Raw genomic sequence first — 14,728 nt, forward strand, 5'->3', positions numbered from 1 at the left:
TCATTTTTCTGAAAGTTTTTATCATGAATGGTTGTTGAATTTTTTCAAATGCTTTTTCTATCCCAAATGATATGACCATATGACTTTTTTCTTTAGCCTGTTGATATGGTTACTTTGTTAGATTTTTAACTATTGAACCAACCTTGCATACCTGGATTAATCCCATGTGGCTGTGGGTTATTATTCTTTTTATGCATTGTTGGATTTGATTTGCCAGTATTTTGCTAAGAATTTTTGTATCTAAGTTCATGAGGAATATTGCTCTGTAAGTTTCTTTTTTGCGTTTTGTCTGGTTTTGGTATCAGGACAACACTGGCCTCACAAAAGGAATTGGGACTTATTCCCTCTCCTTTTATTTTCTGTAAAAGATTGTGTAGAATTGACATTAATTCTTCTTTAAACATTCTGTAGATTTCTCCAGTGAAACCATCTGGGCCTGAATATTTTGTGGGGGAAGCTTTTAAATTACAATTTGATTTATTTAATGGTCATAGGATTATTCAAGTTATATCTATTTTACTTTAGCTGAGTTTTGGTAATGTGTAGTTTTTCAAGGAATTGGTTCATTTTTTCTAATTGATGAAGCCAAAAGTTGCCCCTAGTATTTCCAGCTATTCTTTGAATGACTGTAGGATCTGTTATAATATCCCATTTCATTCTTGATATTGGTGATTTCCATCTTTTCTTTTTTTATCTCTGTTAGTCTTGCTAGAGGTTTACGCATTTGTTTTTCCAAAGAACCTGCTCTTTTGTTTCAGTAACTTTTCTGTATTGTTCTTGCTTTTAGTGTCATTGATTTCTGCTGTGATTCTTACTGTTTTCTTCCTTCTGCTTACTTTGAATTTATTTTGCTCTTTTTCTAGATTCTTGAGGCAGAAATCTAGATCATTTTTGAGACTTTCTTTTCTTATGTAAACATTTAGTCTTTTACATTTCCCTTTCAGCACTGCTTTAGTTGCATTCCACAAATTGTGATACGCTGTGTGATCATTTTCATTCACTTCTATGTATATTTTTATTTTCTTCGAGACTTCCTCTTTGACCCATGGATTATCTAAATAACCCATGGTGTATGGTGTTTAATGTCCACGTTTGGAGATTTTTCTGTTACCGATTTCCAGTTTGATTCTGTTATAGTCTGAGAATATACTCTATGATTTCAGGGGTTCAATAGCTACATGTGACTGGTGGCTAGATGGAGGAGATATAGAGAATTAAGATTTTAAAGGCTTTGGCAGGTTGAAGCAAATCTCCCCAAAATTAATAGGGTTAACTTTAATAAGGATAAATGGAAAGTCCAAGATTAACTATATTACTATAGGATGGGACTTAATATACATGAAGAATCACTAAGAGTTTTTAAGTTTATTATTAACTCAGTTTAGGTTAAAGTGTCACATGACTAGTCATGGAAAGCCAGCACTGTTAGGCTGCATTAATAGAAGTATAATGTCCAGAATAAATAAGATAACAGTTTTATTGTACATAATAGCTACTTCTAGAGGTTTTTGCTTATGGAAAGAATTTAACCATAGCATAGAATACAAACCCTGTAAGGCCTCTTCTGCCTTTTAGATTATATGATTGTCTTTTCAGTAATTTTCCCCTAGATTTTATAATCCGAAATAACCTATAATAATTGTTTTCATTCCACCAACTAGATAATTTTGAAATTATGTCACTTAGCAACACTACCTTATAACCAGCCTATGAAATTCTTTTTTCTTTTACAATGGCTTTCTCTCCCCAACTTTGAGGATTTGTGCACCAAATGTTTTTCCCCACCTTCTACCTCTCATTGCAGTTGGTCAGGTTAATTACATTTTACCCAATCTCTTGCTCATGTAAGCTTCTCTTAACTCATTCTTTCTATTTTTTTATTGCTTAGGAAACTCTCTTCCTTTCTTTCTTTTGGTTTCATATGAGTTCAAAAGTAACCATTACCACAGGGACTAAGAATAGGAATAATGCCTGTACAGAGGACAAATCAAATTTTTTGCCTCTAGAGCTTTTAAAAGTACATACAAGTTCCCTGTAAGAAATCTTCACAAATATTTTTTCTATTTCCTCAGTTTCCTGTAATCTTACTTTTAATACTAGCTTAGTATTATTTTCTAAGTTTTCTTTTTTAGTTAATTTAAGAGTATCACAATCATTTTAGTTTTCTACTGATAATACAAATACTGTTTTTTATTTCAACGTATTCCAGTTTGATTTTTTCCCTAAAATAATTTTACAAATGAGGATTACATAGCTAACATAAAAGTACCTTACATGTTAGTAGAGACTTGGTTTCTATATATATGCTTTTAAAACATATTAGGGTTCATAACCATGATTTATGCTAGTGATTTCCTTACCTGGCTACATTATCAGAATGACCTAAGGAGCTTGGTGTATATATTAACCGTGTTATCCATTGCCTGGGACATGACTGTATAGCGAGATTTTATTGAATACATGGATAAATGAGTTAATGAATTATAATATCCTATACTATACTTGTAAATGCAGTGATATTATCACTAGTATAGTCTGTCTAAAACTAATATTGTAATTATGATAAACATTAATTAAACATACAAACAATAGATTTCCACATTATTTTGGGGTTCAGAGAAGTATTCCAGAAAATAATATAGATGATCCTAATTTCTTAAAAACTTTATTATACAGCTTAAATTATAAATATTCCCCATATTAAAATTCCCTATTCCCATTTTTCCATTCTTCTTCCTTAATATATCTCATTACAGCAAGATCTGTATTTAAAATAATGCCTCATCATTGTTTCAGAATAACTTAATAATTCTTAAATATTTAAATGCATTGTGAAGGATTTCAGTTGTGAGGACTTAAAAATCAGCACACCTTCTTAAATATCATTGTTCATTTTCTTGCTTTTCTTCATTATTGTTTCTATGAAGAAATATTCTAAGTTCTAAATGACTGAGTTACAAATTAAATGTTTTTATGTAACTTATTTGTATGATGGCAGGGTTGCCTATATGAATTTACTTTATGGGATTTAATAAATGTAAAGAATGTACAGAATCCTGAATGGTTCACTTATAAAAAGCTACTGAATTTTTTTAAAAAAATAAAACTGGCAGACATATATTCCAGGAATTTGACCCTGTTATTAAATCACAGACTTTGTTTACATGCTGTTACGGAAAAGGTTTTACTTACCATTTGTTCAAAGTCATTCTTTAAAGAAGAAATCAGTCATTAAGTCATAAGAAAACTAACAGCAGGAAAAGTTGAACTGATTGATTATAATCTCCTAGTAATGTGACTTCAACAATTTACTGATTTATTTTAAGATAGTTTTCTTCTGTGTGTCAAAATCTTCTAAAATAATCTGTTACAACAATGCATACAGACACTGCACTTACTTTTTTCTGCCTTAGTATGTTTGCAGAATTAAAGTATGCAATTTAAAGCCAATGCAGTGGGGTGTGCCTGTAGTCTCATCTACTTGAGAGGCAGGAGGATAACTTGAGCCCAGAAGTTCAAAGCCAGCCTGGGCAACATAGCAAGACTCTCTTAAAAAAATAAAGAGTGCAATTTAAAATTGTAATATCCATTCTGTTGCTAATTTTAGATATTTTGAACAGAAATAATAAGTTTTCATTCACATTTGAAATTTTTAACTGTTCCTGTTTAGACTCTTTGTCTGAGCTAACTGACATCCACTTGAAGGTGTCAAAAGCATCTCAAAGCTATGTCCATCAAGAAAACTGCTCCACCCCAAAAAATCTATATAGATGTTAAGATTTTATGTAAAAGTGTATTGTTCACCCCTATTATTTATAAACATTCTAAAATTTGAAACTCTAAATACTGAACATCAGGAAAATGGTTAAATTCCATTGCATCAATATAATTATTTTTTCATCATTAAAATTATTTTGAAACTTAACATCATGGGAAAATACTCATGATAATTATAAAAGGCACAATATAAAAGGTCATGTGAAGCAATGTCAGTTATATATATCCATAGGAAAAACACTGGAAGAAAATGTGTATTATAAAAATATGTTCTGAGAGAAAATAGTACTAGTCATTGTCTTTGAGTGGTAAGATTGTTGACGATTTTAATTTTTTTCAGATATTCTACAATGAGCACATAATACCTTTGTTTATAATACCTTTATTTAAAGTATAAATTTTATCTTAGTACTTGACTTCAGATTTTTTAAATGGCCTGTTGTTTTAGTTTGCTTATACTATGTTATGCTGTAGTAACAAATAATTTCTAAATGTCAGTCACTTATAACAACAAACTGTGTTTCCTGATCATCTGTATCATGGGTCAGCAACAGTGATCTTGTCATTCTGAGAGTAGGCTGGAGGAACAGTCTCAACCTGGGACATACTGCTCTCATGGGAAAGAAGAGAAAGATGGCAGGATCATTCAGTGGCTCTTGAAGCTTCTGTTCAAAAGTTACACAGTAACTTCCAATCATATTTTATTTGCTAAAGCAAGTCATGTGGTCAGGCCTCATGCCCCTGGGGCATGAATTATAGTCCCCTGACAGGGGTCAGGGAACTGGTAGTAGTTAGCTCAGTAGAAAAGACATGAGAATTTGATCAAATAATACAGTCTACTATACCTGTGTCATATCTGCTTATTTTGAATTTTTTAAATAAGCACAAAGTTATCAGGCCTGCCATGTAAAGTTGTATAGGTCATATACTGTGCAGCTGTGATGGAGACACACCATTCACATAGTGTGAATGGCACTCTGTAGAGTTTTGTTTTGTACAATTTGTCCATCCATATTCAGTGGCTCTGAAAATTATATGTCACAAGAAAGGTATATATTTTCCTTTCATTCATTAAGACTAATTTTGCTAGTAATAAAATTTGTTTATTTGAACTCTTACTATCTTAAGAATAAGAACTGATGAATTTATATTCCACATATATATTCGTGAATCACCTATCTAAAATTACATACCTGCTATCAATTGATAATTCAAATGATAATTCTCAATGGATCTTAATTTCCTCGAGGTCATAAATTAAATATATATGGCATTAGTGAATTACTCATTTCGTAATTATTCTTGATAAATAAAATTGGAATATTTAAAGAACACTGAAATCTAAGTTATAAGTGTACTTATATAAATAGTACACGGAAACAAAATACAAGTAATCACTGCTGTTGCTTTGGCAGAAATGTGTCATATACTCCAAGTTCTGTGTTTTCTAGAGTAAAGATCAGAAAGAAAATAGAATAAAGAAGAATTGCATATTTTTTGAAAATGGTTTTATGAATACTTATTGCTAAACAGAACAAGGGTTTTCCTACATTTTTTAATTTTAGGTTTGCTTGTTGAAAGCAACCATCAGATACTTTTTATTCTAAGTCATTGATTATATGTATTTTGTTTATAAAGTTTGTATTTTATAAAACTGTTAAAGTGAAATTGTTCATTTTTTCAGCCTAATAGCTAAAAGACTTGTCTTAAATGAAAATACTATATACATCCCAGTACTGTATCTTAGAAGTTTTCTATTATTTTCATTGGAGGCTGACATTGCTTGCTTTTTATAACCTTTCCTTCTAGAAATAGTGTGAAAGAAACTTTGTATAGTATGTAGTCAGAACTTCTACAAATAAGAATTTCTGTATGGGCTTAGAAGTACCCTTTGGGGGCTAGGATGGTGGCTTACGCCTATAATCTTATCACTTTGGGAGGCTGAGGCAGGTTGATCACGTAAGGCCAGGAGTTCAAGGCCAGCTGGGCCAACTTGGTGAAACCCCATCTCTACTAAAAAATACAAAAAGTAGCTGGGCATGGTGGTGCACACCTGTAATCCCAACTACTCAGGTGGCTGAGGCACGAGAATCAGTTGAACCCAGGAGCAGAGATTACAGTGAGCCTCGCGCCACTGCACTCTAGCCCGGGCAACAGAGCGAAACTCTGTCACACACACACACACACACACACACACACACACACACACATACACACAAATTACCTTTGGTCCAATAATAGTAGTTTTTAGTGTATTTTTATTTCAGTAGATACTGTTAAAGGACTCCCCAGAAAGGTCATCTAATACGGTTGTCAACTCTTGATATTAATGATCTTAATTTTTATCATTCTGCTAGGATGTGGCATCTTACGGTTATTGTATTCCCACATTTATTATCCATTCAAATTTTGTTTCTTTTTTTTTTTCTCTGAATTCCCTATTAATAGCCTTGACCAACTTTTCTGTTGGGTTAAGTTTCTTTGTTGTTTCTACTATAAATTGGCTTCTGCCACTGAAGCTAATCTAGTCACCAGTGTTTTCTCATTACCAAAATCAGTATACTTATTTAATGTGCTTAATCTTTTCTCCTTTGAATCCATCCCCTTCATTGTCATTCATAACAATTCTTAACTACTGATTTTCTTCTACTTCTCAGGCTACATTTCCTTTAGTGGCTTTTCTGTTCTACCCCTGTCAACTCTCCCTTCTTCACAATATGTCTTATGGTCGTCTTTATGATCATAGTTTTGATTTCTATTGGAGACATTTCTAATACTACTGTGTTTGTGCTACCTTCACAATTCAAGGAAAGACTGAATCTTGGCTAGAAGTTAGTGAAAATAAAGACATATTTTTTTCCCATTGAGGTTCACCGACTTTGAATTGTATCTATCTTCATGAGTCTTTAGAGCCCAGAATAAATACCCTTGCAAGACCCCCATTTTCTACCACTTACTTGTTGTTACCACTTACTTGTTGTTGCCACCTGCATGTCTCCTCACCATTGCAGTCATCATAATTACATTTACTTGAACACCAGCTATGTACTAGACACAATCCTAGGTACTTTATGTACATTGTCTTCTTGAGTCCTGCTGTCTCCATTCTAGAGATACGAAAACATTTGGCTTAAGATTATTCTTGCCCAAAATCATAAAGCTAGTAAGTGTGGAAGATGAATCCAAACTCACATTGACTCTTGACTCAAGAGCCTGTGCTCTTAATTATTATGCCATAATGTTTTCTTTTATCTCCACCATCCACCACCAAATTCAATTCCTTGCTTGGTGGCACTGCCTTCCATGGAAACCAAAAAAACTGAGAATCATCATAGATTCTTCCATTACATACAATCCATCACCAAGTTTTTCAGTTTATTCTCCTAAAGGTTTCTCAAGCCACTGCTCTCCCTCCTCCCCACAGTAAGACTGCCACTGCCAGATCCTTAGTCTAAGTTTTCCTTCATCATCTCTAAGTTTTCCTTCATCATCTCATGCATTTCTCTGTTAGTCGCCTAATTATTCTGCTTCTATTTTTGTGTTCCTTTTATCCACACCACTCTCCAAATAAACATTCTCATTTAAAAGTCTAATTTTCAAATTTCCTGTTGAAAATCTCTTAGTAACTCTACATCATCAGAAAGGTAAAATTCAATTCCTTATGCTGACACAAAAGTTCTTTTAATAAATGGTTATATCCAGCCTTTTATCTTACTACTTTTCAATAATTTGTGTTTTAATTACACCTTACTGACCTTTACCCTTGTAGTCTTGCACCTGCTATTCTCTTTATCCAGAATCTCTTCCTTACCTACTTGGCAAACTTTTTCTTCAACCACAGACACAATTCAAGTATTATCTCTGTAAAGCATTTCTAATTCCCTACTTCCTCCTTCTCATGTGATATTAAATTCATTCCCCCTGAATTTTAGATGTCTCCACTGTAAAATAGTATTAACAACATCTATCCTATAGGGGTTGTTAGGAAAAATCAAAAGAAATAACAAATGTAAAATAACTAGTGCAGTGTCTTCACATAGTAGCTACTCAGATATTGATTATTTTATCTTCCTCCTTCATGTGTTCCTGTGAATAACAAAGCTGCAATTGTATATCTGCATCTTATCCTGAACTTTAAGATTCTCGGGATTGGAGGTTTGTTTTTCTTTTATAATCAGTGCCTGTTTCAGTACCTAATCTGTATTAGCTGTTCCATGAATTCTTTTGGAAGAATCTAATTTTATGACTAGATTTTCAGTAACTAGCCTAGTAGAATGAAATAAATTGCTCTTATTGGTAATTCCTGCTTGTTTGTTGTTTTCCTTTCTTTAGTGGTGATGAGTTCCTCAACTTTCTTCTCAAATTAAATAAACAGTGTGGCCATTTAATAACAGCTGTACAGAATATTATTACTGAGTTACCTGTAAATTCTCAAAAGGTATTCTACAAAAGTTATTAAGTGAAGAAAAGTATGAACACTGAAGAACATTCCAGATAAGTTCATGATAATTCAATAAATAGTACTGATTTGCTAAAATTATATCATTTGTTCTGCAAAATCACGTAAGATCTAAATAACTCAATTTGTTTAATATTATTTCATTACATACTAATTTTAAAACTTTGTATTCTTACCTCAAGAAAAAGAAAACGAGTCAGACCAAAAATTAAACTGATCCATGTATTGAATTTACCATGTGTTCTTGTTTAAAATATAAAGTGACAGGAGACCCAAGTGAAAATGGAAACAAAACAGTGTGTTATTTAAAAACTGTATCAATAAAAAATTTTTAAATAAATTTAGAATAGGAAGAGTGCAAGTGGCCGGGCATGGTGGCTCATATCTGTAATCCCAACACTTTGGGAGGCCCAGGTGGGAGAATTGCTTGAGGCCAGGAGTTTGAGACCAGCCTGAGCAACATGGTGAGACCGTGTCTCTACAAAGAATTTTTTAAAATTAGCTGTGCATGATGGCATGTGCCTCTGGTCCTAACTGAAAATTAGCTGGGCATGATGGCATACACCTGTGGTCCTAGCTACTCAGGAGGCTGAGGTGGGAGGATCACTTGAGCCCAAGAGGTTGAGGCAGCAGTGAGCCATGATTGCACCACTGCACTCCAGCCTGGGCAACGGGACGAGACACTGTCTCAAAAAAAAAGGAAGAAAAAGTGTAAGTGGCCTGCAAAAGCAGCTTATTTCATGTGATTAGGTTTTAGCTGTTTGTCTGAGTAAAAATTTTTTAATGCACTTGTTTTCCAGTGATTTTTATATAACATCAATTAATATGAGAATCGTGTCATTTTTAAAACCTTCATGAACTGATTTGTTCATCATAAATGGTATTACTAATATTAATCTCCATATAGAAAGTTATATATACATATATTCAGGAAATGCATTTGGCAAGCTCATTTGATTATTTTTATAAAGTTATTATTTTTGGTGTATTTATCCTAAACAATTTTGATATTTATCCTATATCAACAAAATTGGTATATATATCAATTATATAATTTAATATTTAAGAATGTTGTATAATCTTTGTGGATATAAAGTTGTGGGAAGTTATTTCCATTATTTATTGTTGAACTTTTGAAAATATTAACAGATAACGCTGGAATGGGCTTCTCCCCGGAATTTTACTTCAGTTTGTGAAGAATTGGTTAATAATGTTGAAGATTTGAGTAAAGAAGTCTGCAAATTAAAAGACTTAATTCAAAAGGTATATATTTAACATTCAAAGGAGGGGAAACGAAGGCAAATGATTTACAGCAAAAGGTGTTAGACCATGAAGCAATTCTGGTAAGAGCAACAAATGGAACACTTAGACAAGTGGGGAAAAGGATAGTTTCCAAAGGAAGAAATATATATAGGAAACAGATTTTGTTGGCCATTAAAGAAATGCATACTAAAAGAAGAATGTGTCATTTTTATCTTTTCAATTAGCAGGGAAAAATGTATCACTACCAATTTCTAGTTAGAATTCACCAAACTGATACTCTCATGTGAGACTGGTAACACAAGCCCTTTCAAAAACAGTTTAGCAGGATGTGCCAAGTACCATTAAAAATTTGTGTCTTTTGATAGTATTTTATCCCAAATTATATATACCATAAGTATTCTATATTAGGAGAATAACTTAATAAATTATGCCATACCAATTGTTATAATAATAAGCAGTTAAAAAATGAAAATTAAATATCAGCTGGTTAAAGATACGAAATTATATTTGTACATTATTACTTACATGTAAATGTACAGATAAAATAAATGAAGTATTTATTGGTTCTGTTAAAGAAACAGGATTGTGGATGAAATACCCCTTTGATTGTCCAGACTCTCTGTAATATTTTTATAATTTAACTGTTTTCTAAAGAGTATGGACTTTTTTGGTTCTGGTTTTTCACACATACAGAAAAATATATAATATATATCCATATTTAAGGACAGGTGATTTTTCCACTTCGAAAAAAAATGGCTATAACAAAATCTAAGCTGTTGGAATGGGAACCTTTGTTGAAGATGGATAATAAAGAAAAACACTTCCAGTCGACCAGAGAGCTCACTTCTGAGCTCTTGATCTGTTTAATAAATTTATGTCTATAAAGCTTTTGTGAAATATCTGATTTGAAGGTTAGATTATACATTATTTAGCTTCAACCCATAATTCATTTAACATTTTCATTAATATTTTATCAAAAAAGTTCTTTTCTTCAAAATAGACTTTATACATGTTCCAAGTATTAATAAATTGTCATTCTAGCTATTAATGTGTTAAATCAAAAGGAGTCTTCCCCCCCCCCTTTTTGATACCAAGTCTCACTGCATTGCCCGGGCTGGAGTGCAGTGGCGCGATCTTGGCTCACTGCAACCTCTGCCTTCCAGATTCAAGTGATTCTCCTGCCTCAGCCTCCTGAGTAGCTGGGACTATAGGCATGCACCACCACGCCCAGCTAATTTTTGTATTTTTAGTAGACACGAAGTTTCACCATGCTAGCCACGCTGGTCTCAAACTCCTGAGGTCAAGTGATCCTCCTGCCTCAGCCTTCCAGTGTGCTGAGATTACAGGTGTGCACCATTGCGCCCAGCCCAAAAGGAGTCTTTTAAAGTGAGAAGAAAGTTGTGAAGCAAATTCTGTTATACAAAATAATAGGTGGGAAAGGACATTTTAAATGGGGAAATGAGCACCATGTTTCAGAATTCTTGTAGAAAATAATTTCTTTCCAAAGAAAAAAGGCATCTTAGAAATTGTATTATCTCTGACATTTATTCATTCAACAAACATAAGGCTGCTTGCTATATGTCAAGCACCTGTGCTACACAAGCTACATCCTGAACTTGCTGACAACCCAAAACTTATAGCACCATTCATCATCACTACCTCCATCTCATCTAGAAGAATCAAAGGAAAAGAACTGATTCTACTTAAACATGCTATTTTTCATGGGTATCCCAGGGAAGTTTAGAAGCATGTGTATAGAGATACTTCTTGCAAAACATCAGCGTTTTTTAGTGTAGGAAATTTCCTAAAACATATTTGCTTCAGGGTTGTTTACTCATTTGGTTTCTCCAAGATGAACTAAAAACATAGGGGTGAGGGGTAAGGGTGTGTGTATAGAATTAAAATGAAATTAGAAAACCATATTTTTGTTAAATGAGTGAAATTAAGAAACTTTGCTATAGAGACTGACTCACTCTAAAGCATACACAATTCAATCAGGTACCATAATATTTATTTTAATAATGCATACCTGTTAAGAGAATTTTCATTGTTCTTTAGCTAAATAGAAGACCTTTTTCCCGTGACCCTTCTCTATTTAGAATTTATGCATTTCTATATAAGAACTACCCTTGAAAACATGAATTAGTTTATAATAATGGCAAATACAGTTCTTTGGGCAAGAAAGTCTTAATTTTGGAGCAAGCTAGTGGTTTGGTTTTTCCAGATTAGTCTTGTACAAGTAGTAATCATCATAATGAGATTTGATTTAGGGAATTATGAAGGCTTCCAGATTTGCAAATATGCTATGATGCCTGTTAAGCTTATATTATTTCAGAGTTTACCAGTAATAATCGAAGGAGATTTTTTTTTTTAAGAAACATGAGTTATCACAGATAAGTGTATGGAGGTAACAAAGAGAGAGGGTGGGAGAGGTCAAGGCTAGACTTTAACACCACATCACTCTCTTTCAAGCCAACACACTGACAGGCTCCTGTCAGAAAGGGTCATTCTAAGTAATTGGTTAATAAAAGGAATGACTGTCTCAGGATTCAGTAAATGGAGCATCAGTGTCAAAAAGGAATCTGTTGCTGAATGAAGCCATTTGGAAGTTAGACCAAGAATATGGTATTAATGAGTTGGCATTGGAGTCTGGTTTTCTGCTATAAATTTAAAATTAATTTTGCAAGCTTTTTAATTAAATATTTACACAGTCGAATTTGGAAGTCATTATTCCTGCTGATGTTGAAAGTATTTATGTCATCACTCCAGCACAGGATGTTTCTAGTAAATATCACTCTATAAATGTGCCTGATTCTTTTTATCTTTCAAGGATCTTTGGTTTCTGCTTATTTTCTCTCGTGCCCCACCCCCAAAAGCCATCTCTCTCCTCTCAGCCCTCCCTCTTTAAGTCTTTTCTCTCTCACTTCCCCCTTCTCTCTCTCTCTTTCTCTCTCTCCCTCTCTCTCTCTGTCTCTCACAGAAACACACACACAGAAACACACAGAGTGGGCACACACACACACAGTAGGTAGGGGAGAAGGGAGCTTCTTGAGCAAGAAATTTGTATCTGTGGGAATTTACAAACTGAATGGGTACTGTACTTTCATTGCTGAGAATTACTAAAAGAACCACCTAAGTTTTTGTTGACATTTGTTACTGCAATTATATTTAAATAAAGTATTAAGTTTCTACCAGTAGCATCTGGTCTTCTCGTTTTTGCTAAATTTCATGTTTTAGGTTTGCTATAATAATGATTCACTTTTTTGTAAGATGTTAATTGATATGTAATACACAAGCAAATCAGTATCAATTGTCATTCCTTATAAGTAAAACAGAAACTTTAAAGTTACTTTGTCTGATGACATAAAAACACCATTTTAAAATGTGATTATCTGTGACAGCATGTATTTTTAATGGCAAACTAATAATTTACAGTAATAGGATGCTAATGAAAGACTGTATTTCAAGACATATATGTTTACTTTAAATCTTCCATGGGAATCTTGAGTTGCCTACATCTAAACAAGTGAATTGAACTAACATGGATATTATGATATTTTTTAAAATCAAAATGTTTTTATTAATATACAATAACTCTTTTCTTTTTCCATGCAAATATTAGTTGCAAAATGAACGGGAAAATGATCCAACTCATATACAATTAAGGGAAGAAGTATCTACATGGAATAGTAGAATTTTGAAGAGGACAGCTATTACAGTATGCGGATTCGGTTTTCTTCTTTTCATTTGCAAGCTAACTTTCCAGAGAAAATAACCCAAATATTTGTTTTAAGTTATATATACACATCTTATTGAACCATCCAAAAATCATTGCTTTTAACTATTTGTGGCACAATATAACTTTACATTCTTTGCCAATATTCCATAGGAAAAATTTTGACAATGTAGAGATTTTTTCTTTTAAAAAGTGATTTGTTACTTTGACTTATAAATACTATTTGTTATGTTTATGTTAATTTTGATTAGGCAGTAAAGTATAAGTAATTCTTTGGTTTGATCTTATGTAAATCACATTCAAAATTAAAGTTATATCTAATATCTTTGACTTTTTTAAGTGTGCTCATTTGTCGTAGTGAATCTTACAGAATTTGTAAAGTGTTCATAAATTAACAGCTTTCTTTTATTTCTTTTTTCCCCCTCCATTATTACATAATAAAGATTTTTATTGGATTTTTTTGTTATATTACATTATGAGGAAATTACTAATTTTGAAAGTATCTGTGAAAATACAAAGGATAAAGGTAAAATGTTAAAAGTTTTGAATTGTGGATTAAATCCTTAGGAAAAGTATTTTAAATACAAATTAAAACAGCAAAAAATTAGACACTAGTGTTGAAAGTACAAAGTACATTGGAATTTTTTATGTAAAATACTTTGGGGAACATACATACTATATAACATTCTTACAAATGTTATTAAAGTGAATGGCATTTGACATATTATTTATCATATCTAAAGTAAGATTTATTTTTCAAAATCACCCTAATGATACTCAGATTTTTAAAGTGAAGTTAATAAAAAGGCAGGCCCAATTTAGCAGGGAATATAGTATTTAAATCTTGCCTGACTTAGTGCCGTACTTAAACAGATGCAGTTGATCTACAGTTGTTTGAGAAGTAAACAAAGCAAAGATAAAAAATTGTGGAAAGGAAGAACATTATAAGGATCTATAATTAGTCGCAGTTTCTGCTCTTATACCAGAACAACAAGATTTCAATCATTCTTTTCTTGAGTATATGCTCAACCAGTTGTCATTGGAAAGTAATCACACTATGAATTGGTGCCTGACATTTTAACCTAACTGCTAAATAGCAAGGCATATTTTTTTCTGATAGTTCCTCATTTAAATGAGTTTTAGAAGTTTTAAAGGTACTTAATACATACAGTGTTTCACTCCCAGCACAGTGCTTGGGTAAATAGAAAACATTCAATAAATCTTGTGTTTTAGTTTCTTTAAAAAAAAAAAAAAAAAAACTCTCAGAAAATGACAGACATACTATCAGATTATCTATTTATGATGGTCTTTTTCGCCTCAGTTCATCTTAAAGATACTGATATTTCTTCTGTTGGCTGGATGGGTCACTATTTTATGTATAGTCATAGTTTGTTCTTTTTTATTACTATGCAGTATTCCATTGTCCAACTATTATGTTATTTATCTCTTGCAGTTTTGGGCTATTAATAAACCTACCATGAACATTACTGTGT

At 32.5% G+C, this 14,728-nt stretch overlaps 1 protein-coding gene across 4 annotated transcripts in view; it reads left to right on the plus strand.

The window, feature by feature from the left end:
- The window catches only part of LOC105475530 (ankyrin repeat, SAM and basic leucine zipper domain containing 1), a 64,811-nt gene extending 51,158 nt beyond the window's left edge, over positions 1-13,653 (plus strand). For 2 of the 4 annotated variants that reach the window (XM_011730867.3, XM_011730887.2), the window contains 3 exons: positions 8,110-8,215; positions 9,386-9,499; positions 13,122-13,653. In XM_011730867.3, coding sequence (XP_011729169.1) covers positions 8,110-8,215; positions 9,386-9,499; positions 13,122-13,274 — 373 coding nt within the window. In that variant the 3' untranslated portion in view covers positions 13,275-13,653. Of the gene's footprint in view, positions 1-8,109; positions 8,216-9,385; positions 9,580-13,121 lie in introns of all 4 variants that reach the window. The other 2 variants (XR_011622021.1, XM_011730878.2) reach the window with 2 other exon arrangements.
- The last annotated feature ends 1,075 nt before the right edge of the window (positions 13,654-14,728 follow it).

Source organism: Macaca nemestrina, chromosome 4 (genome assembly GCF_043159975.1).
Source record: "Macaca nemestrina isolate mMacNem1 chromosome 4, mMacNem.hap1, whole genome shotgun sequence".
In the NCBI taxonomy this organism is placed as follows: domain Eukaryota; kingdom Metazoa; phylum Chordata; class Mammalia; order Primates; family Cercopithecidae; genus Macaca; species Macaca nemestrina.